A 25,720-nucleotide genomic window follows, 5' to 3' on the forward strand; every position below is an offset into this window, starting at 1 on the left:
TTTTAACCAAGCACTCCTTGTAAAGCAAGCTTGGCGTTTGAGTATGGAGGAAGGTTCGATTTTGCACTCTATCCTGAAGGCTCGGTATTTTAAAAATTCTCCATTTCTTGAGGCACTCAGGGGATATGATCCTAGCTACACCTGGCGAAGTATTTGGGGGGCCAAAGCTTTATTACTGGAGGGTCTGAAATGGCGGGTGGGGAATGGCTGGCAAATAAATGTTTGGACTGACTCATGGTTACCGGGAGAGGGTGCGCACATTGTTCCTACACCTAGAGGTGATAGTAATATGGAGATGAAGGTGGCAGAGCTTATAAATTTTGAACAAGGCGGCTGGGACATGGATAAAATTCAGACTACTTTTGGCGAAGAAGATCGGGCTCTCATATGGGATGTCCCCCTCTCCACTCTTTGGCCTCCTGACAGTTTATACTGGTGGCCGAGCAAAAATGGTATATTCACTGTGCGAAGTGCGTATTGGCTGGGCAGATTGGGGCATCTACGGGCGTGGGAGGTGCTGATGGGTTCAACCGAAAACAAGATATGGAAAGAAGTGTGGGGTGTGATGGGTCCTCCAAAGTTGCGACACTTTCTCTGGAGGGCTTGCCGGGGGAGCTTAGCGGTTAAGGATCGATTACACCACCGTCATATTATTAATGAAAGTACATGTCAAGTATGTTCTAATGGGGCTGAAACCATAGTACACTCGCTTTTTGAGTGCAAATACGCGAAGGAGATTTGGAGGTATAGTGACTTCGAAGTTTTGTTGTCCCAAGCTCCATCTACATCTTTCCAAGAGCGGTTCGAATGGGTGGTGCAGAAACTCGATAAGAAGGCTGGGAGCATCTTCATGGCACTGGTTTGGGCAGCTTGGTATTGCCGAAATGTCGCGGTCTTTGAACAACAACACCCAGATGCTGTGAGTGTTGCGGTGGGCTTCGTAAAGCTTGTCACGGATTACTGTAAGTATGAGAAAGAGGTATTCGGGCATTGTATTCGAGGCTCTACTGGGTCTCCTGCTGCGTGGCTTCCCCCACCACAACAATGCGTGAAGATAAATTTCTTCCCCCACCACAACAATGCGTGAAGATAAATTTTGATGCTCATATGGTGGCTGGGACGGGTGTTTGCTGTGGTGCTGTTATCCGGAATTGGAAGGGGGAGGTGTTAGCTGCGGCTGTTCGACGTTGGAGGGGTCGGTGGTCGGTGGAAATGGCCGAGGCTCGAGCTGCATTGTTTGGTCTTCAGCTGGCGCAAAGAATGCACTGCCAACATGTGATATTGGAAGGCGATGCCATAAACGTGTGCAACAACATTACAAACACTGCTGCGGGGGCTGCTCCGATTTTCCTTTTATATGATGCTATTAGTGTGTTGACAATGTCCTTTGATTCGTTTGTCTGTAAGCATGTTAGGAGGTCAGGTAATTGTGTTGCCCACTTGGTAGCTAGGTGGGAAGTTGATGATAACTCTGAATTGTGTGTGGTTGATGATTTTCCCCAAAGTTTGATAGCTTTGGTGGCTTTGGATTTATGCAATTGATTAATGGTTTCCCCTCAAAAAAAAGTTAGGCATAATTTTAGATGTTACATTTAGCTTTTTTTGTTGTTGTTGTTGTATATAACACTTATGTAATAATAATAAAAATGTTGTTGTTGTTATTTCTAAATTATTATGAGTGTTATTATTATTGTTATTGTTTTTAGTATTGTTATTAATATATTATTATTATTGTTTAAGGAACTTCCTTTTATCAATTCTTTTTCCCAAAAAGAAATTACCTTTAAAATTTCTCTTTTTTTCAAACCACTACCTTTTACAGCAAATTCCTACCAAAATACTACCCGATGACGATCGTTGTTAAGTTTGACCGTTTATTCCGCTTGATTTGCACTTCTTAGTTCAACATTTTCCCTGCCATGTGTGACGTTACTAAAGGGACTTTCTAAATGTTGGTTTATTTGACAAACCCCTCAATTTGAGTTTCAAACTAATTATTAGGCACGGACTACGCTTCGGGTAAGAAAAATTCTAATTTATTAATATTATAATTTAAGATGATAAGACTAAATGTTATTTGGTCTAGTGGTTAAGACTTTAGTATGTGTTCTTGAGGTCTTGGGATCAAACCCTTGCCATTTCTATTTTTTTTTATTGTTGTGGATTACATTGAGTAAACTCTCTTAGGGAGAGCGCCGTGTGGCACCATTTATCGTTTATGCACGCCTTTTAATATATTAGTATAGTTGGTGTTCAATAAAGTCATGTGATCACTACACGGAAAAAACTTGGTTAACCCACCGGGTAGACTACCCACCCCATAATATAAGGTTGTGGTAATTATGATAGTGGAATCCAACTAGACTTAAATACTAATATTTTAATTGTCTATTAGTAGCGGGTAGTCTACCCGATGGGTTACTCAAGCAATGTCCATCACTACATTGAGTGAATGCATAATTAAAAGGTCAAACATAACGGAAATCATTATCTGGTGGTATTATGAAAGGGATTAGTTATAAAAGATAGATTTTCTAAAAAAGGTAGTAAAATGTAGTTTTTTTGAAAAAAAAAATAATAATCTTATAACAGGTAGTTCCCTAAAATATTTCCCTCATTATTATTCGGAGCGAGGAGTATATAAATTTGAGTAAAGCTGAACTACAAATATAGAATATATTTTCAACAAAGTAAAATTATTCCACTTGATTCTTATGGTCTAGTAATCAATATTTAGAATCTATTGACCACCTATTATATACTTATAGAATTACTCGACATCTTTGGAACCTTCCAAAAGTGAAAACCTGGTTACACAGAGTGACGGAGCCATGATTCTCAAAGTGGAGGGACAAAGTACGGACGTCGAGAATTCAAATAAATTTTTAGAAAAAAAACATTACAACACAAATTGGTTGATATATACTTAATGTTTTACATCCGAAATTCCAAAATGCTTATAGTATTACAATCCAAAGTGAAACGAAAAAAAATGCTTATACTTGTTTGAATTAGGTGAATGCATTTGACATTTCTTAATTAAATTGATGGACTTGAATCAATTATATTATCAAACCAAACTCCAATTCAAATATATTATAACTCATATTTACAAATTACAAACCAAAAAAAACTAAAACAAGAATCAACAGATCATGAACAACAACACATCAATCTTACACTACAATTAACAAATATTATAAAGTTTGCTCATTCCTAAAAGTTGCAATATTTAAGGGATCAAGACATAGTGAAGTTTGCTCAATCATAAATCATATAGCACATTCAAACTTTGCTTTTTTGATATCCATTGCTTTAAATAAAAGCTGAAGTCCGTGTATTTTATGAGACAACAAAAAGGCAGAAAGCAAGAGACAATTAGACAAATATATTGATTATTTACGGTCAATGGCGGATCTAGAAATTGGGTCACGTGGATTCGAAATTGTTTAAAAAAATAACCATGACTAGTTATTGATAACAAACTCCACATCATTAGATTAGATTTCAATTACAATCAATAGTAAAGGAGCTTTCTCTTTTGTTTAAAGATCGATATTTGTAATTTTGTAGGTATCCTCTTCTTACCAAATGCTTCACGCTCAACCTCCTCCTTCCCCTCACTCTATGATGGCTTGGAAGCCACCTCCGCTATCCGTTCTCAAGCTCCAATTCAGCGGTTCAATTTGTGCCTCTTCAACAACAAGAGGAGTTATCATTCGAAATCATGAGGGGAAGATGCTCAGAGCTTGCATTTTCAACCTCAACAATTTGCAAGTCTTTATTGCGAAAGTTATCGCTCTATTACAATGTCATCTAGCACACTTTGAATTTTGCAATAATTCGACTTTAAATTCTATTATCACAAACAATGTTTTAGGTGTTTCCTTCGTGTGGAGAATCTCCTAAAGTCTCTTTTTATTACCTCTTAGAAAAACAGTCGAGCAAAGTTTTCTCTTTTTTCTTTAAGGTGGATCAGAGGTATATTATATAGAAGTTTGAAGAGAGAGAGACAAAAGGTGAAATGATAAATGACATTAAAGCAATCTCAAAACCTCAGTGTCGAGGTTTTTTCTTTATTTCCAAAAACCTCAAGAGAATGTCATGAAAGCCAAGGTTTTTTGGTAGGATATCATGTTAACAAGGCACCATTACCAGAGCCTTTTATTGCAAGAAATCAGACTCTGCCATGGACTGCCTAATTACGAGCCTTTCATTCAGAAGTACACAAACCGAAGAAATCAAGACATGAAACGATATAAATCACAATATCAGAATGTCCATACTGAAGAAGATGCAATAACTTATATCCACAAATATCGTCCACGGAGTTGGCCCAGAAATTAGTTTCGCAGACAGGGGAGAGAGCTTTGAATAGCCGCAGACGACTCAACATTTCTATAGTACACTATACACGGTAGGCATTTGGGTACAATTACTAGTACTAGTACGCCTCTAGCTTTCTACATATCAGTCTTCAGAACCATCAACCCCAACCCAAATCTGCTGAAGTGCATGTGGCAAGTTCAGCACGATCTCTGCAAAAGCTGAAGATAACAAAAGACGGTAAAACATAGTCACGAAAAGAATGGTAATAGCAACAACCAAATAGCTAATGTAGGGGGGGGGGGGATGAGACTCCCAACCTGAAAAAACTGAACAGCGCTGTGACCCCTTTTCAAATCATAAAAATGGGTCATTCTTCTTTAAGAAAACCAATTGTTCAAAAATAGGAAAGAGGGAAACCTAGGAAAGATACCAGTAAAGACATGATGGTTCCACCAAAGGCTTAAATTTTAAACAGTGTATGACATGATCAAGCCGAATCAATATGAACATAAATTATGTTCTCGAAAGATCTTATCAAACAAAAATACTTTCTCAACCCAAAAATCATAGTTATATCATTATATCAATCAATGGTAACTGTTACAGGATGTCTATATAGATTAAGGTTAGATGACTAATCCCTGGGAGATAGGACAGAAAGGAGACAAATATTCTAAAGGGTATATCAATCAATGGTAAATCCTTCTTTAAGAGGGGTCAGGACAATGTGAACATTAATTCCAGACAGAGGGAGCACTCACGTAGAGCATAGGTCTATTTCAGAGATTGAATGACCTAGATTGTAATAACATAACCATCTTTCATCTGACAAAAAAAACTGAATAAACTTATAATTACCTCAGTCAGTTCCAAAACTCAAATTCCAAATTATTACCTTCAGGTAAACTAAAACTTCGCAGGGCATCTTCTGCATAAGATAGGCGTGTGGGAATAAGATGATTTGGCAATGCTCCAGCTCCCTTCCTTCTCATCGGCACCTCCGCAAGGCCCTTCTGGGAGGAGTTTAATGGCCAAGCCATGACTCTGATTCTGGTTGGAAGAATAGACACCAAATCTGCATATTTAAGACTGATGGTGATCCTGGTGCTGAGGAAATTCACAATCATGCTATAGTAGTCAGAACATAAATGACAATCAACAAGATAACAACTATCCCATAATTACTTTAATGCACATAACAGCTTAAAGTGGTCAAATAAATAAAATTCGATGAAATAGCCCCCCATCAATTAATCACCGATGTGAAGCCAAAAACAAATTATAGGACACAAAAAATCTAATGTGACCAGAAATTGTGAATGAAAGTGGTCAAGCAGATAAACAAGACAGCTAGGACATCAATGTTCTATCATCCATGGCATTTCCATACCTTTTCTCCTTTGGACATACAGAAAATATGAAAAAATAATAAAAAAAATAGAACTTCATAGAAACAATAATAGTTGTCAGAATGCTAACACACAGCTATAAAGTGGAGAAATGCAGTCTTTTCTCAATACCATTTGGTAATTTAGCATATTAATCATAGATACCATGCAGCTTCCAACTAAGCTACACAGTTACTAGCATCAGTTGTACTGCTGTAAGTGCATCAGAATCTATTTTCCCTAATCTACAGTCAATCCTAACAGCGAAAAATTGTGGCACAACACCTTACCAAAAATTCTTTCTACCAAAAGCAACTCTGAAGTCTGAATACACTTACCATTCGAAATCCTCCAGCACAAATTCAATCATATGATAAGGAAGGCTATGATAGAGATCTCCGATTTGATTCCCATAAATGTCTTTCATGACGCGCACCTGTCAGACAAAATCAGAAAGCCGACCTAATTGTCAGTGGATAGAACCATAATCCATTTCTGAAAGTGAACAGTTCATCTAGCAAGGAGACACTGCCATAAATTTATACAAGTAAAAGACAATACAAATCCAACCCCAAGTCCCAACCCACCCCTTCTTCTCCCCGAACCAAAATAAGACATGAAGGAAAGTGAGAGAGCAAGTTGAGATTAAATAAAAATCTCTCTCTCTTCACCCATTAACATTAGATATCACTTAACTCCACTATCTTTTACTTCCATCAACCACCACTGAGCACAAACCTTGTTTTCTGCCATTTTTAGATGAAACAAGTAAACAGAGGGATGATTCTTCGCTGCTGAATACCTAATACTTGAATTTAAGTTCATCATATACATGAGATATTAACAACTTGATGGCTTCAACTATCACCTTCCTAACTGGTAGGCCTTTTGCTGGCATCACCACCACACTTCTTGGATGGAGAGATTGTCAAAACCTCCTTCACAAACAGAACCTTACATTATTTCTCTCTTTTCCTCTCTCCCTATGGGGTATATTAGTCTGCAGTAAACCCACACTTCCACATCCTTTTAATATGAGCCCCATCGATTTAAAGCCATATACAATCTTATTTTTCTAGATGTAAGAAATCTCATATATCGACACAAAAGAAAATTATTAACTAAATTACACACTTCCCTTTTTTACTTAACTTCTAGAATTCTACCTAATCAATCTTATACTTGTTTTCCAGATACTATTCCTCCGTTTATTTTACTCACTTCACTTTGGGGGAGAACCATGGTGGAAGTACAAAAGTATGGGAAAAACTGAAAGTGGAGAGAGAAACTGAAAGTGGAGAGAGAAACTGAAAAGTGAGAGAGAGAAGCTATAAAGTGGGTTAAAATGTCAAAAAGTGGATGACATGGGTTAAAAAGAAGACAAAGTAGATGGGACATGTTACCGAGAATAGAAAATGCAACAATGGGTAAGATAAAAAGAAATAGACCAAACAAGAAAGTGTGTAGATTAAAATGAAACAAAGGGAGCAATGGAGAGTTCATGAATTTTACCACTTATCAGAAGAAGGCTCAATCTACCACATCAACGGAGGAGGTCATAATCAGTCCAAGGATCATTGACCATTATGCTTCACAATAAATTTCCTCATTTCATTTATGGTATATTTCAAATCCAAATTATCAAAATTCACTCTATGCATTTGATTTGCTACAAAGCCATTCATGCTGGCTCTTTTCTGCATGTATCATGGTCCATCCATAATTCCATTTATTCAAGCACGCTGAAACACAGGTACCTAACGGTGAAAGTCCAGGTTCTTACATGAAATTCTCATTTAGGAAAGAACATAACAACTTCAACATACAGTAATTTCCTATCCAGGGTAAGAGAAGGTTGCTAAGGTAAACTTTAGATTAGCTCACAAAATCAGAAAGATTTCACACTAATTTTAGTCACCAGATAGTAAGTTGTATTGCTTGATCAGAGTAACCAAGAATTACAACTCCTTACTCTTCGAGAGGTAAGGTTTCTCCCACTCAGATCTTTTCTCACTTAATCTTTGCATAAAAATAATCTACTGCCTACTGGCTATTTATTACAAAGATCTAGTGCTGAGGTGTCCTCTAACCAGGTGTCCTCTAGCCATAACAGCTTTCTAACAGATTCTTCCCCCCTTGATGATAAGTGCAGTAGCATAACCCATATAGCTTATCACCTTCTAGAAGCTTCATTCTTCCTTTTCTTCCTGTGATACATGTACAATAAAGGAGGCTTATATTGGGCCTTAGCAAAGGTTTAGTGAAATTCACTCCTCACTCCTCAGAACCACCCCCTGAGGTGCAACATGCAAGGGCCATGGGGTGTCAACTAACACCCCAGAAAAAAAAAAAAAAAAATTTCTAATCTTGTCAAACTCCCTTACAGAAAATATTAGCTGACACCCCAAATGTTAACAACGAAAAAGAGTCATACAGATAAAGTCAAAGAGCACAAATTACCCCTGGCGTGTGGCATCATTTTTCATGAAACCCAAGTTCCACATTCCAAAAAAATTCCCCAGAAAATTATCCATCCCTCACGGGCCGCACCTTATCTGTCGTCTGCTACTTTCTCTCTCTTCCACTTTCCTCTACTATTGTCTCTCTCCTTTGTTATTCTCTTCTATCCGCTTTTACTCCTATCTCTTCTCTCTCCTGTGTTCATTTTTCTGTCTCTCCCCCCCCAACACCTCCCTCAGTCCCTCTTCCTCTCTCCCCCCTCTCTCCTCGCCTATCTAATCTTATCATACATGTATAAAACCGATATTAAGACACAATTGAGCACATTGGGGGAGACCAAGAAACTAAGACAGTAAGACATCAAACGTAACAGTCTAATGATTCAATTTTCATAAATGAAATATTTCTCAGATATCTTTGTACACTACTTTCACTAAAGCTTCTCCATTAAATAGAGAATGAGCCAGTCTAGAAGTTACCTCTATACCAAGCTCACATCTAATATTACCCCCACAATCTCCCCCTTTACAATAGTATATCCCAATGATATCCCCCAACCCCCTCCCCCCACCCAATCACTACCCCACATAAAGGCAAGATCTTATTCGTAACTTCTACAGGTTTCCACATTTATGTCGACAAGCGGCCTGAATCTAGGGTAACACAACAGTCTATGATTGTTGTAAAGCCTCAATTAAAGCATGTAATCTACTTAGTAAGCAGCAATGCAGGATTCAGTGACACAACAGTTCCAATGGTCTAACACAGACTTGCACGGACATTCTCACATCTACGAGTGGAAGCCAACTACGAAGTCAATGCCCTTCTTTTCACTTAACCATATGTTCATATCATACTTTACAAACACTGGGATGATATACTTATTATCTATGTTGCTCGGACTCTTCATTTCACCTCAAGTACCCGAGTCGGATCCTCGACACTCGGACATGGGTGGGACACTTGGACACTTTGTTTTGGGCTAAAAAATAGAAAAAATTTCAAAAAATAGCCGAGTCGGACACTTGCACACGTACCCGTGTCGGACATGGGTACCCGAGTCTGAGCAACATAGCTTATTATGACGGAATCAATTGATACACAAAGAAAGACAAGAATAATCAACGCTCATACTTAACGTGGTTCACTAACAATGTCTTAGCTACCTTGTATAGAGACAAAAATTTATTAGAAGGTCTATATAGTACCCTTTTTTCCGAGAAAAGTTATCTAGTATTCTTTTGATTAACCTAAGTGGTATAGGGCAAAAAGGGGGCCCAAAACAGAAAACCCCTGAGTTTTCTCAAAGCGCTAGATTACAAATTCAAGGCATTCCAACAATACTTATTCGACCTACTTTTGAACAAAATACTTAACTGGGACATCCGGAGATTTTGCATGTACAATCCAAACCTGATAGTGGATGCCTATTTTCACTCGAAATGTATTTTTTATTCAACATCTATAATATGGATTTCATTTCAGAATCTCCAAACACTGTGATAGTGGATGCCTATTTGAACTCGAAATATATTTTTTCTTCAACAGCTATAATATGGATTTCATTTCAAGATCTACAACTTAGAATTGTCAACTTTCAGGTGCATAATCTTTTGTAAGCCGCATAAAGCCTTAAGAAACTACTAGATATATGAAGGAAACTATTACATGTCTACCCTAATCGTAAGAGTCAAAATTTTGCAACATCACAATTCACAAAGAGCTTCAAATTCAGCTACAAATATATTATTCATTATTGTCTCAAGGTGAAACTTTTCAGAAATAACTTCACTATGGAGGATACTCATATTATTCAACAGCAATAAATCCTACATCACCAGTCCTACTTCACCCAGCTTTGATGATACATTCTAGAAAAACAATCCATTCCAGGGTAACTCACCAAAAATAGATGCAGATGGGTTTCAAAGCAATCCAAAAATGAGGACCACCAAGTTGCTTTTAAGAGTCGACAACCTTCCATCTCATAACCCACATGAGAGAGCACATGTTTATTTTAGAAAACAATAAATATACTCTCAAAATCTCTCAGAAAAAGGGCAAAGACTCAACTTTCTGATCTTAAAGACAAGCCAATTCAAACACAAACTCCCATATAACCTGTGTCATGCACATCATTTCACTTCATTGCTAAATCTCACATTCGGAAAACTTCCAGGAGGCAAAATCTCATTCTCAACTAAAGCACAGAACCTTATTATCCCAACATATCAAAGAGAGGGAGAAAAAACAAGAGAGAAGTCTAGTGCGCTTTCTACAACATCCACCATCGGACCCATAATTCAGAAGAATCACTAAAACTATGCCATACATTAAAAGAATCATCACAGTTGTACGGATAATATAAAATAGGTTGGTTATTACAAAAGAAAAAGAAGTTGAAAAAATATGGCTTTATTTGGAAAAATCACACTTTTGAATCATGTGATCCCCAACTACACAGAGGAACAAGGTAGTACTATTATACCTGCTCCCTTCTATCCACATATGCCTGCAACAATTCCCCAACATGATCAATGAATTTCTGAAACAAAAAATATACAGTTCTTTTTCAGAATAGGCAGAAGGCATGGAACTGCTATGCAAGTACATAAGGGTGAGGCAACTAACCTCACCATTGCATTAGATGAGAGAAGATCATTTTCAGCTTCTCGTATAGGCAAAAAGAAAGGAATTGTGTGCTCTAGAACCGTCATCTTCTCCAGAAATGACTTGCTCTCAAGGACACAGTGGTAAAATTCGCATGGCTCTCCTGGTCATTACAGAGACAGAATAGTGAGACAATACTCTGATGCACATATGAGCTCAATTGGCTATATCCATTCAAAAATCTTCTTCAAAATTTCTCATTGGATCTAGACTAAAGACAAGAGAGAAAGATTCTTCCCCAAGGCAAAGCAAGGTGCTTATACCTTTACCTAAAAATATATCCATTGACATAATGATACATAACATGTCATTACGTTAAGCATTTAAATTATAAATCACAGATATTTGTAGTTGTGTTTCATAACACCATAATCCCACATTAGGATTCAAAATCTAGTTCTTTGTAAAAAAGAATCTAAAAGAGACACCTCTCCGAATCTTAAGCCTCAAATTGCAACACCTTGGGCACAGTTTTCAATATACAATTTGTGTCAAGGATATACAATTGGAAACTAACACTCCATTAAACAAGAAATACCGGCAGGAAAAAGAATATGATCCAAACAAAACAAAAACATCAGCCCAAGGGACTAAAATCACTAAATCAAACTTTCAAAACTCAGCAAGGAGAGAGGACAATAAAGGAGACTTCGAGACAAAGTTGTCGAAACTCGACCAGACCTGATGACGAGCATATCCAATTGTACCGGGAAATATGATCATCTTAAGCTAACGGCCAGGTTGATCCAAGAATTTGAAATCCGAACCAAACCACACCCGACAAAAACTGGCCCGACATTTTAAGGTGACCTGGTAAGGAGATATTGCACCCAAACCGAATCAGCAATTAACCCGTGATGAAGCCAAAACCTGATTTAACCCAATAAGACTCGCATCTAACCCGACCTAACTTCAACTCTCCTCAACCCCCGACCCAATTTCAACCCGATTTGTAATTGACCCGAATTCAACTCAATGTTCAATCGACCTCAACTGATTTCTTCAACAATAGACAAATCCCGAAAGAGGGTAAAAAAGAAGAACGAAGCGAAAAGAAAGAGACCAACAGGACGGAAAAAATATTAGAGTCGATCAGGCTTTACAACCAAAAAAGGCAAAATGAAATCAGAGTTTAAGAAGCAAACCAATGCCAAGTTCGAAATGTAATAAGGAATAATGCATGGTGATAAAACAAACAACATCAGGGCATTTGGAATTACCAGCAAATGATGTTTCATACTGTATTCCAATCCTTGCACATTCCAAACAACATATAACCTGTATAACAAGTAAATAAATAATTACAATAGAGTTATAGAAAGAGTATCTTGTCCCCCCCAGTTACTGTTTGAATGGCTATATTTGGAATGTCAAAAACTTAATATAGTCTTTATTTAAGTAATCCTTTACCTTGTTCACCAAAAAATTGTGGCCCCATTTTGAATCATAATTTTAGTTCATATCCCCGATTCTCATTCTACAACAATCATAAAGCACGTTCTTATGCATTGGGTATAGGCAAGAGGTGATATAGGAAGTACATAATAATTAGGCTAGTTTGGCGAGAAAGCAAGTACATTAGCTCTATATATGAAAAGATTAGTGAGAGGAAGAGGCATGATGAAAATATTGGAGAGTTACTTTAATGTTAGCTTTTAGAGTTTGTCAAGTCACTCGAAAACTTGATAATCTATGTTTTACATTTGCTGCAACATCTCACTTTAGAAATGAAAATCTTCATCTTGTTTTAGTTAATCTGTCCAGTTTCCAGTTCATTACATGTATCCTCAAACGTCAACCACAACAAACATGAGCTTTCGTCAACCAGAACAAACATGAGCTTCAAGCCTTTAAGGCTTTAGCGAATGACAGAACTGTCTTGTAGCCAATGTTCAAAATTAATCTACACATTGAGCAATGAGTGAATATTCAGGGTGAGGCTCTGCATGTTCGGACCTCTAGGACCAGGATCAAATCATCCCCCCCTCCCTTCGATTTTATATGTAAAACCAGGGATCGGGTGACTATTCCACATATTAGAACAACTTTCAAGTCGAATATATCAATCAGCCAATAGGGTCAGACAGTAAAAGAGACAGAAACCATATGAACAGATCAGTTCCAAGAACAGCCTAAGGCTATAGTAGTGGCATCTTATCTCTGAATTGAGAGTTTCTTGGCTCTCTTTAGTCTGACATTTACTGCAAAACAATAATTTGTAAATAGTAAGTTTAGCAGATCATGGCCCATTTCTTAAAGTAGATCATCCTATCATTCAAATCCCCTGGAAGCTGAAGAATGGAACTGCCTACAGCATATTAGGAACCCCCCCCCAAACAACAACAACACACATATAAAAGAATAAAATGGAAAGATCTTACATGTCCCGTTTGACAGTAAGGGGTAAAGTGATAACATTTCACTGCAGATATATTATTTACTCATCCCTCTCTCTTCTCTCAATTAGTAAGATAGCATTAACCGTTTCCTCCTTACTTCAACTACATATATTAATTTCCCTCCTCTTCATTACACAATGAGCTGTATGATCAAACTTTCAAACACTTTCTAAGGGCAAAATTTAATTCTTGAACTCTGAGGAATGAACAACAAAATATGTCGAACATACATGTGCTACAGTTTTAATATAATTTCTGGCTGTGAGTTGGTTTATCCTCCCGAGCTTGATATAGCTCATAATGAGTTAGCACTTACAGTAAACTTTTTTGCATCTGAGCTAGGAATAACAGAACTTTGATACACGAGTTAAACAAAACACACATCTGGCTAACACATGAAATTGTCTAGTTTTTTTTAGTGAAACCATTTTATATTTGGTTCAAGCCTTTTACTTGAAGTTCACCCCATTCACAATGAGATATTTCTACAGAATGGAAAACAGGTGATATTACCTTACTTCCCACCCTGTAAGTAATTTTTTCAAGAAAGGGGGAATCTAGCTCAATATTTGAATCCCCTGCTGTTGACTTCCTATCTGCTTCCATGTGAACCTAACAAAGAAAGAAATACCAAGTACCTCAACTAAGTGCATGAATCTGAAAATGTGAGATGCAAATAAAAAAAAAAATTGCTTTTAAATACAAATAAAAAAAGGATATTTTGCATAGATATACAGATACATGTATCCACATAACATACTCTCTCTCTTATTGTAGCTAGCAGCCCATCATTCCAATCTTCACCTTCCAGAGAGATCTCTGCAAAATGACAATCGAACTTGGCTCAGACATTAGAGACAAATGAGAAAAACGGTACAATATTATTTGAAATTAGAAGCACATCACAGATGATGACAAGGAGGAGAAGAGCATCATCTAAAACCACTCCCTTTTTATAGATCATTAAAGAGAAAGAGAGAGAAGAGGTCGTTAACAGTCATATTCTAGGACAATATGGCCCACTAAAAACAGGATAACAAAGTAACAAACTGCTAAGCTGTATTAAGCTTGGAGCTGTAAATGACACTTTCTAAACAGCTTATGAAACCTTAAGAACACCATCACTAGGAAAAGAATGTAGAGCAAGCTCAACTAATTTACTAGTCATAGCTCAACGCCTCGACAACTTCTCCATTTCAAACCATAAATGACCCATGCCACTACCATAACATTCAAGTGACCTTTTCCTCAAAATGAAATGGCTTATCCTCCCTTTACATAGTCAGACCTACTAGATATTCTAGATCAATAAGTAACCATGAATCATTTTGAAATATAGCAGGAATGCAATTATTAACTTTCACTTTATTGTGAAATCATGATAAACGAAAACGAATGATCCTAACAAAGGAAATGCTAAAGCAGGAGCCTCCTCGACCACTGGGTTACCTTTGGACACCCAATAAACACTTAAAAGCATTATTGGAAACTAGGGGTTGTTTCATTTAGTCCACATTAACAGCTAGTGATCAGCCAATAAATACAATAAGCAATCAATAGTAATGCATTGAAATATCTGTGAGCATCAAAACAGCTACTTGCTTTAGTACATTATACTTGTCATCTCTCATTTCATAGCAATTAAGGCTGGGTAAGTAAAATAGAGATAAACACAGAGTCCCTCTATAATACTCCTCGAAAGAGAGCAAGAGGCCCAAAACATTAGGGGAGGTGATTGTACAGGACTTGGTTCATCTAGATCTTACAAAGGACATAACTACAAGCCCAGATAGAGATTTTCTAGCATTGTCTGATTCATGGTATTAACGTGATGGTGCTTTAGTATGCATTCACTAGACCTCAACCAGGAGTCTTTCTGGTACTGTATGACTTGTGCTTGCTTATCCAGTCTCCCCTGCTTATTCTATTTTTCTTATTTTCTAAGCCGAGGTCAATCTTCATGTCTTGCACGCATCTCAAACTCCACATGTGAGCCATAAACCCAGGAGTTATGAATCACGAATGAACAAAATTTTCCACAAAAAAGTGAACAAGATAAAAGATCCAAAAGTTCAAATCTCAAACACTTGTTTGAAAAAGCATATGCCTCAAAAAAATTTCTATATGCTGACGTCAAATGCTAAAAGTCAGTTCACAATACCCTGAGATATATCTCTTTGGCTATTCTGTTTTCCAATGGCCATTATTATGATATAGGTATACTAGATAAAATCAGATCAAAAATTAAATCCTACGACGAGTTCAAGAGAGCGAAATGGCACACCCATTTGCCAATAGATACTAAACAAAATTATGTGCAACAGCTACCTTGAGTTTGAGATGATAGTGCAGCTTCAAATTCTTTTTGCAAACGCTCAAATACCATCTTGTCAGAATCCCTAACAGAGAATCATACAAGGCAGTTACAACCATTTTTTCACTAATATAGAGATCACAAGATGACTATTAGAACCTACTGACCAGCTACAGTACTCCCACAGTCTTAAAAAGCTTAAGAGAACTCTGGAGAGCTGTGAGTCATAGTACTCTCTAACTTCTTGCAATAGAGGGAATATGTTATTGCAGTTAGCACACATTATGTATAGTACTACCAATAGAAATAGAGTCATCGACTTTTATGAGTAAGCTTAATATGAATGGGTGACTTTAAAAGGAAAATGAGGTGACTCTTGAATCTCAGAAAGGTATTATGTGACTTGGTTCATCTTATTTTATACACTACAACAGCGCAAACATCTCATATAAAAGAACGTGTAGAAAACACAATAGGGTTAATGACTATCAACTCACCAATCAGATTAATGACTAGAACACTTCATATGGATTAAATAAGCATGGGCAAAGCAATTGCTAAGTCATCCCTTTGGCACAGTTTTGTAAAAGACAACGCATTTTACACAAATAATATCGACAAACATAAGTTCAAATGCTTATACCCTCCCAGACTCGTCAATTACACATGTTACCTCCAAACAAAAGACAAGCTTTTCTCCATTTTGAAAACCCCTATAACTAAATTCTTAACCGTCCATCCCATTAAAACAGGTCAACAAATGACTCCCATTAAAGAAACTAGAAAAACAATTAAACATTAGCAATTATGAAATATTCATACCTGGAAAGACGCTCTGTAAGTTCTGCATGTCTTTTGATGACATTTTTAACTGTAACAAGGCCAAAAACAACAACAAAAATCCCACCCAAAGTGTCAATTCAAATTAAAAGGAGGTGAAAAAATGGAAATAGTCATGCTTAAGTCAATCTTTATAAACTTTGACCACGGATTCTCACCATTAGAAAAAATGAAAATGATCATGCATAGGTCTCAAAATATCAAATTGTGACAACATTTACTAACATATAATTAGATTACTAAAAGTCAAAAATCAAAATAGTGCACTGGAGGCCGCAAAAATGCAAGTGTTTGATGGAATAAGTACATTTAAGCAATAGTAAACAAGATCAAACACATACATCTAGCTTTTGTGGTATCAATCCGTATATCTTCATCTTGAATAAATTCCTGCAACAAGTAATTATCATACAAAAGAAGAGATTATTCACGTACTCTCATTTAAATGACAAATCTCTGTATTTGTATCAATTCATCGAATAAATAATAAGCAATAGAAAACGAGTACAATGTAACGGAAATTACCGGTTCTCCCATCGAATATGGGTGTTGATCAACCATAATTAGGGTTTATTTCACCTTCGAAATTCGAGGGGGGAAAATTAGAAATTGCAGCGAAATTATAAGGGAATTCAGAATTGTAGGGCTTACATCAGCTGTTGACCTAGTTCTGTTTTTTTTGACTAAATTAATCAAAATTTACTTCAGTTCATTTCAAATAAGCAAAACTAGTTCGATTTAATTAGGCCATGTTCGTTATCGTTTTTTGTTTTCAGTTTTCAGTTTTTTTAAAATCAAAAACCAGAAAAAGTGGTTTTCACTCTTCAGTTGTCAGTTTTTAAAATCATCATGTTCCCAATAAATTTGACTAATTTTTTATTCATTATAAAACATATATCATATGACTTTGAAAATCAAAAAACATAAAAACCACAAGAATACCGAACGGACCCTTCGTTTCTTGTCACAATTTTAATTCACTTCATTTTAATTCAGTCTCAAAAAACGTAGCCTTAATAAAAGTAAATTGCTCATTGAATATTTGAAGCATAGGAGGTTTTTTTCTATATTTTTAGAGTTTCTTCTAGATTATTTATCAAAAGATTACTATTAAACTCGCAAAACGAACATGTATTCGATACACGATCAAGTACCCTTATTCACTCGAAAATAACAACTCAAAATAGAACTAAACTCATATAAGCGGCTCCCGAATTAACTAGGCTAAAAAATACCCCCTACCCGAAGACAACATAAAACAAATCCACCCGAGTCTGAATTGATCTCGAGAAAATTGCATTGTGGTTGATTTCATCCATTTCTTATGACTTCATCCATTTTTTTTTCTTCTCTATATAATTTTTGGTTGATTTCATTGATTGAAGATGATGCTAGAAGGCATTAATACATTACATGGCATTGTGTATCAATCAAATAATGACTGTACAACTACAAATGTGAAGAAGACTTAACTTAGTAAAAAAAAAATCATTCTGAAACCACAGAAAAAATAACCTAATCTGAAATACCCCGACCCAAGAATCCCCCTCCATGAGACCATAACTAAATGTTTTCAGAGATTTAAAATTTGAAAAATATAATACAAGACACGCTAAAGTACTAATTGAATAAACTATCTCTTCTTCCTCTTCTCCTTTCTATATGTATATGCCTTCATTTTCTCTTTCTCAATCCCAATTCTCACAATTTTCCTACTTCTCATAACCCCTAATTGAAGAGCTACTTTTATTTTATCTCTTTAATGTTGTATTCAGACTTCCACCCAACATCACCATTCATACTTAATCTCAATCTTACGATCCTCAACAACCAAACACATATATTATCATATTTGGATGTTTGCGCCTAATTTACTTCATGGAAATAGTAGAGTTCTTAGATTTTGGATATTTAAGATTTGAACTAATCTAATGATTGCTTTGGATTTGAACTGGAAAATTAAAATCCAAATTTTGTTCCCATAAGAGTGGAATAGACCTAAGTCAAAATCGTACACCCAACTTTCACCCCCTAGTTTTATATGTCTTTTTTTTTTGTATTCATAATTAAATTTTGTTATGATATTTAATCTTACTGGAATTTTTTGAAAATGTTGATTTTTTGTTGTCCTATACTCTTTACCTTTTTTTTTTCTGACGAGATCCTATACTCTTTACTTATAAAATAGAAATAAAGCTTTTTAAAAACAGGTGTAACACATGTCTTTTCCAATCAAATTTTCTCAAAGTAACCATATATTTCATTAATACCTAATATTAAGTGTCACCTATCTCAATAAATACATCACTTGTATAACATTACATGTCACACTGGTCAATTTAGTGAAAATAGGTTGAAATATTAATATTGTGAGTTATCATCTCGTATCTTCTAGTATCCTCCCGACTTTTAGATTTGTGTATTTTACACCTTACATTGACTAATTTAACTCCCTTCTTACGATATCATGCATTTAGATGCTAATATCAACTATATAAGCAATTCTCTTGATAAAACATGATTTCGTCAAGGATAGTTGGAATGAAGATGAAAAATCAAAAGATTTGGTGTAGAAGAAGGATAATAAGAAAGAAATCACTATAAATGTTATAAGTCAGCGATATCGCATCATGAAGATACCATAATCTTGACCTGCAAATCCATCTAATAATTGGGGTGTTTGAGGCCAAATGAGTACAACTCTTATCTAACACGGGTTCATGTTTTGGATTGTATATATGGAGTATAACTTTTACGCAGATGAATGATTTTTTTAATATGCATTATATATTATATTATCACGTTTTAATGTCAGTAACTCAAGACTTTCATACTACTAATACTAAATTTATTACTTACTAAAAAAAGGTAACATTTGGAGAATAATCTACCAGTTAGCACTGATAAAAGCGAGGAGAATAATATTAGAATTCAATATATGTTTGTTATTGTCTTATAGAGGTGATCAATATGCGGGCCGGAAAGGTTAAATTTCGGGTCGATTTTCGTTCCCTAAACCCCGCTTTTTATGGTAAAAAATAACGGGCTTATTAGGCCAAACTCGGATTGTGTCAAAATTTAGACTTAAAAGTTATTTTTTGCTTGGTCCAAACCCGTCCCAAACCAGAGAATTTCAGGCTGGGTATGAAACTGAGCCTAATAAATCTATCTAAATCCTTTCATTTTCGGACCAAATTAGACTACCTTTGATTAGCTCTATTGTCTTATAAAGTGGTGATTACGTATTTAAATGCAAAAATTACTTTTTTTTTAAAAAAAATGCGTACTTATCAAACTACTTATAATAACACAAACTAGTTATTAGACACGGGCTATGTCTCAAGTAAGTAAAATTTTCATTTATTAGTATTATACTTTTAAAATGATAACACTAAATATCACTTGGTCTAGTGGTTAACACTTTAATATACTTCCTCCGTTTTTTTTAGATGTTACACTTTCCTTAAATTGCATGTTTCTAAATAGATGTTACACTTTTTTTATTTCCTAAATTGGAAAGTTTTATGCTGTAAAATTACTCACTTACCCTTACTTATAAGGATTAATCAAAATTAAACTAACTTAATTTAACCTAATTATATACTAATCTAAATTAATTAAACCTCCTCACTTCTCTTCCACCACCCCTCCCACACCAGCTCAGCTGCCCCATCCCTTCCCCCACCTCGCAGCCTCCTTACCCACCACCACAGAAGCCCGGCGAATTCCCACCACCACCCCACCACCCACCCGAAATCGCTACCCACCCACCCGAAAATCCCACCCAGCCACCCAAAACCCCACCCACCCACCTAAAACAAGTCCCCCACCCACGAAAACCTTCCCCACCACCCCCACCTACCGAAAACCAAGCAATTTTCTTCACGCAAAACCACGGTCTCCATTTTCGACGGTAGAGGTGGGGTTTTCGAGGATGGGGTGGAATTTTGCGGCGGTAGAGGTGGGGTTTCGCGAGGTTAGGGTGGGTTTTCGGCGCGTGGTTAGGGTTTTCGGGTCGGTGGGTGGGAATTTCGGCGATGGGGTGGGGTTTTCGGGTGGGTGGGTAGGGATTTCGGCGGGTGGGGTGGGCTTTTCGGTGGCTGGGTGAGGTTTTCGGGTGTATGGGTGGGGATTTCGGTGGGTGGGTGCGGTTTTCGGGTGGGTGTGTGGGGATTTTGGCGGGTGGGGTGGGGTGGGGTTTGGGTGGCTGGGTGGGATTTTCGGGTGGCTGGGGTGGGGTTTTGGATGGGTGGTTCGAATTTTAGGTGGGTGGTGGGGTGGTGGTGGGAGTTCTCTGGGCTGCTGGGGTGGTGGTGGGGAACCCAAGTCGGGGTCCTCTTTTCTCTCTCCTCCCTTCCCTTAAACCCCATGTTAATTCTCTCTTAATCCCTTTTTCAATTTTTGCCTAGGGAACCACAATTTTCAAAAGTTTAACATCTAAAAAAAACGGAGTAAGTATAACATTGAAGTCACAGGATCAAACCTTATATTATGTAATTTATATTATTTTTTATTGTATTTGGATTACACGAAGTAAAATACCTCTAGGGAGAGCGCCACATGACACCTTTTCTCATTTAGCTAGGAACGCCTTTTAATATATTGACTAGAATTTGGACCCGGGCATTGCCCCGGGTTGGTATTGTTTTCCGAACTTGATATGTATTTTTCTCATTCCCATTAAAATATATTACGAAAAATTCAACATTTAAAATGTACAAATATAATAATGTGGACACTTAAAGTGTGATTAAAAGTTGGTTGAGATGGTAATTGTGTCATGTATAATAGCAAGAGGTCATAGGTTCAAATCTTGTTGCAAGCTAATTTTACTTTTATTAATTGACATGATTTATGTACACATTGGACAATCATAGTGGAGTAACAGGGTGCCACATGGCGTGTATACAGTATTATGCACGCCTTTTAATATATTTGTATAGACTAGTTATTAGGCTCGGGCTGTGCCCCATGTAATAAAATTCATTTACTAATATAATATTTTATAATAATAACATTAAATACAACTTAGCCTAGTGGTTAAGACTTTAGTATATGTACTTGAGGTCTCGGGATCAAACCCTATACTATGCAATTTCTAAATTTTTTATTGTACATAGTTTACATGAACTAAAACTCCCTTAGGAGAGCGTCACGTGACACAAGTTCTTGTTTATGAACGCCTTTTAATATATTTGTATAAATATAGAACTAGATGTCAATTTGTATCAAACTTCGATGGTTTGGTTCGTGGTACTTCTGCAACAACATGTGTTATCATTAGAGATGTTGATGGGCATCTCGCTACCATTGCATCCCCCCTTCCTCACACAACAACTTTAAAAAGATATTTTCCTTTGGAACCCCAAAGCTACTGTTGCTTTTGAAGCCTTAAAAAAATCCCTGACAACAGTATTTGTTCTTACACTTCCTGATTTTACCAAAACCTTCACTATTGAGACTGACGCTTCTAGTTTTGGAGTAGGGGTTGTACTCACCCAAGACAACCATCCCCTCGCATATTCATTCAACTCTTGGTCCAAGAGCAAGGCAAAAGTCTATCTATGAAAAAAGAACTCATGACCATAATGTTAGTTGTTCTTAAGTGGCGACATTACCTCCTTGCCCGCCGATTTCTCATCAAAACCGATCAAGAAAGCCTCAAGCTCCTTATGGAACATAATGATATTAGGCCGGAATATCAGAGATGGATTAGTAAGATAATGGGGTTCACTTTTGACATAATTTATCATGCTGGCAGAAGCAACATTGTAGTCGACTCCTTGTCCAGACATGAATTTCCTCGCAGTGAATTTGGGGGCTTGACAACTACGTGCCAAGTGCCATGGGATTAATTATTGACCCAAATTCAAGCTGACCCTTTTATCTCCAAGCTGGTGCAAGATATACAACAAGACAGACCTTGCCGTAAATGGTATTCTAAACAGCACGGGTAAACTCTATAAAAAGGATGAATGATTCTGCCTTCTTCTTCATTCATACCCATCCTCCTAAATAATACCATGTATAACTCTCCCGTTGGGGGCCATTCGACCGAGCTCAAAACTTACCAGCACATTGCTAGTATATGGTTTTGGCCTGGTATGCGGCGAGAAATCAGTAAAGATGTGCAGGACTGCCACATTTGTCAACAAAATAAGTCATTGATCTTCATTAATTCCAGCTGGTCTCTTTACAACCATCACCTATTCCTAAACAAGTTTGGAAGATATAAGCCTAGATTTGTGGAGGGATTGCCTAATTCTAATAGCTTTGTCGCTATTTTGGTGATGGTGAACCGACTCACTAAGTATGGCCATTTTATATATTTAAAGCACCCCTTCACTACTCTCACAGTGGCAACCCTTTTTACCAATGAGATTGTCAAGCTGCATGGTACTCCAAGCTCCATTGTTTCGGATAGAGATAAGGTTTTTCTTAGTCTCTTTTGGAAATAATTATTTAGGCTCCAGGGGACTTCACTCAACCACAACACCACTTATCACCCTCAGCCAGATGGCCAAACTCAGGTGGTTAACAAAAGTTTGGAAGCATACGTTCGTTGTTTCAATAATGGAAGACCTAAATCATGGTCTACTTGGCTCCATTGGCCAAGTTTTGGTATAATACGAGCATCCACACTTCCACTCATTGTACCCCCCTCAAGGCTTTCTACGGGAAAGAGTCCTCTTCTTTTTTAGTTTCATCACGGCTAAACTATGTCGTCCTTAGAAGAGATGCTTATAGAAAGAGATGTAATCGTAGATGAATTGAAAGCACAACTAATCAAAGCTCAGCAAAGAATGAAACTATATGAAGATGGCAAAAGAAAATAGCTCACTTTTAGGAGACCTTGTTTACCTCAAATTACAATCCTACCGCCAAAAATCCCTACCCAAATCACCTAATGAAAAACTCCCACCAAGATATTATGGCCCTTTTGCCATCCTTCTGAAAACTGGCTCGGTGGCTTATAAGCTCAACCTACCCTCGAACACCAAAATACATCATGTTTTCCTCATTTATCAACTCAAAACATCATTGGGTTTCCTCCCCAGCTCTTCCTCTCTTCCTCTGTTTCTCCCTAAATCACGACTGACTTAACCCTTGATGCTGAGCCTAAAACACTCCTCAATGTTTGAACTTCACCCCATCATCTCGCTGAGGTCCTCATTAAGTGGCACCATTTACCTACCTATGAAGCTACCTGGGAAGACTTGACAATTGTCAACAACACATTCCTTAATTTCAACCTTGAGGACAAGGTGGCTATTTGGGAGCAGGGTGTTGCTTAGAATCACCCTACAGTTGCAAGGCCACTAATCACTTATTTTAGAAGGGGTAAAAAGAGGAATACAAACTAATTCCGTTAATTCCTTTTAGTTATTTCATGTCATGGTGTCAGCTGGATTAGTAGGAAAATATCTGTAAGAGGAATAATTTCTGTTTTGTTGCTTGTAAAGGAAGTTGTAGTGGCTTATAAATAATCAGCCAAGAGAAGAACGAGGCAGGAAGTATCTTGACAGTATTCTTAGCTCTTGTGAGAGTTCCTCTCGAATGAAGGATTGTATTTATTAGTTTTCTCTGAGTTATCAATACAAAACTATGTCCCTCTTCTGGCATACTCTTTTACAATTATTTTTTAATGCTTTATTTATTAGTAGGAGGGGCATATTAGGTAGTGCAACAAATAGTATCTAATTGAGTAGAAAGATAAGTGAGTTAGTTATAGGAGTAATACTATAAATACGATAATATTTGGAATGAATTAGCATGTTGAAAATAGACGAAATTTTTGGGTGAGCTTTTAAGAGTTCAATTGGAAGAGAATCAATCCTCTCAAAAGCTTGAATATCTTTACATTTTTGCTATATTTTCTGTTATTATTCAATCAAAGTCTTTTCTTTCCTTAATTTCTCCATTTTAGCACTATAATTTGTCCACACTAAGTTGATTCTTAGCAAATAGTATCAGAGCAGCACTATTCTGGGAGATTAGGGTGCTAATTTCCGAGTTAAAAAAAACATGGCATGAAGTTCACCTGGGAAAGTGCAAGGAAACAAATGAAAAGGTGGATTAGAGAGGATTTCCCGTATAACAAATGTCAATGAGATCGAGTAACTTCAAATCTCAAAGAAGAGAAGTGTAACTGGCGAGAGCTTCAACTTCCCGAGTTTGATAGAAGAGCTTCTTATGACTGGATCCTTCAGTTGGAGGAAACCTTTTATTTTTTCCAGCTAGATGAGGTGATGAAGTTGAAGGCTGCTGCATGTAATAACACTTTTAGGCGACGCGCAAAGTTGGTGGGAAAGGGAACACCAGCGACGGTCATTCTATGATTGGCAAGAATTGAAGGGGCAGGTGATGCGACACTTCAGTTCGTCAATGACACCTTCGTGCTACGCACAACTAGTTACAGTGGAATGAGAAGGAAGAACACCTAAGCGTATCTTTGGGTTATGGCTATGGTGGATCTCGAGGAAGACCAAATTTAGTGTTGGAAAAGAAAGCACTAGTAAAATAAATGTTAATTGCGGCAGTTTTATCAATACGCAACAATAAACTACGTCAAAAGAAAAGGAAAAATCGAAAATCAACATATTGCTGCAATTCTGGGTGGAAACCACAACAATAGATGTCAACGGGAATCTTTTTAAAATTTGTTGACTGATTTGACCAAATCTATTGCTGCGGTTCCCACCCAGAAACGTATTAATAATATTTTAATCTATTATAGTGGTTGTTAGGCAAAACCTCATCAATAGACTTGTAAAACTAGTTATAAAAGGCACTAGCTAGGGTTTCCTTGTCGTTCCACCTTCAGACCTTGTAAAATTAATAATATAATGCCGTTGTTCACTTGGTGTCTCTCATTGTTCTCCCTGCTCACTCGATCTCCATTCTCTCACTCATCCTTCTTCTCTCAGATCTATCTTCAAAACTGATTCATGGCCACAATCCCATGCAGCGAAAACATCTCTTCATCATCATCATTTTCTCTTTTTTTTTTTTAGTTCAGGAAATTCCTCTCTCCGGCGAGTTCGAAATTTTCAACAGAATTCTCACCATCTTCAATCGTTCATCTGCTCATCTCACTCCGTTCGTCTTTGTTTCTCTGTTCGTCTTCTTACGTCGTGTTCTCCGTTCGTCTGATCTGCTTCTTCAAGGTAAGAACAAATCAGTTATTTAATACCTTTTCTTTTCATTTTTGGAATTTATTTTTTCCCGATTCTTCGAGATTTCTAGGTTTTAATTAGTGCTAGTTTGTTTTTATTTTTTTCCAATTCTGAAAAATTAGAATCCCATATGTTACTACTCCG

General features: G+C 36.8%; 1 protein-coding gene across 2 annotated transcripts; it reads right to left on the reverse strand.

Annotated features, from left to right (window-relative positions):
* Positions 1-4,241: 4,241 nt before the first annotated feature.
* LOC104894123 (uncharacterized) lies at positions 4,242-17,066 on the reverse strand. Of its 2 annotated transcripts, XM_010680294.4 has the most exons (12): positions 16,926-17,020; positions 16,742-16,790; positions 16,383-16,431; positions 15,575-15,645; positions 14,007-14,065; positions 13,760-13,858; positions 12,068-12,125; positions 10,814-10,950; positions 10,666-10,722; positions 6,056-6,153; positions 5,225-5,436; positions 4,242-4,547 (listed from the first exon to the last, which is right to left on the reverse strand). In XM_010680294.4, exons 1-12 carry the CDS (start codon positions 16,959-16,961, stop codon positions 4,471-4,473), a joined length of 1,002 nt encoding a protein of 333 aa, XP_010678596.2. In that variant the 5' UTR covers positions 16,962-17,020; the 3' UTR covers positions 4,242-4,470. The 2 variants fall into 2 exon arrangements, with proteins under 2 accessions (XP_010678596.2, XP_019105216.2); XM_019249671.3 differs by lacking the exon at positions 15,575-15,645 and having other exon boundaries at positions 16,926-17,066.
* Between the last annotated feature and the right edge of the window lie 8,654 nt (positions 17,067-25,720).

Source organism: Beta vulgaris, chromosome 5 (genome assembly GCF_026745355.1).
Source record: "Beta vulgaris subsp. vulgaris cultivar EL10 chromosome 5, EL10.2, whole genome shotgun sequence".
Classification (NCBI taxonomy): Eukaryota; Viridiplantae; Streptophyta; class Magnoliopsida; order Caryophyllales; family Amaranthaceae; genus Beta; species Beta vulgaris.

What these genes read in the sequence shown, in the direction of transcription:
- LOC104894123 (XM_010680294.4), bottom strand. Translation starts at nt 16,961, where the DNA reads ATGGTTGATCAACACCCATATTCGATGGGAGAACCG. An exon ending in CTTACAGGGTGGGAAGTAAG is followed by an intron (nt 12,126 to 13,759) that starts GTAATATCACCT and finishes CTTGTTATACAG; the next exon opens with GTTATATGTTGTTTGGAATG. An exon ending in AAGTTTTAGTTTACCTGAAG is followed by an intron (nt 4,548 to 5,224) that starts GTAATAATTTGG and finishes TGTTATCTTCAG; the next exon opens with CTTTTGCAGAGATCGTGCTG.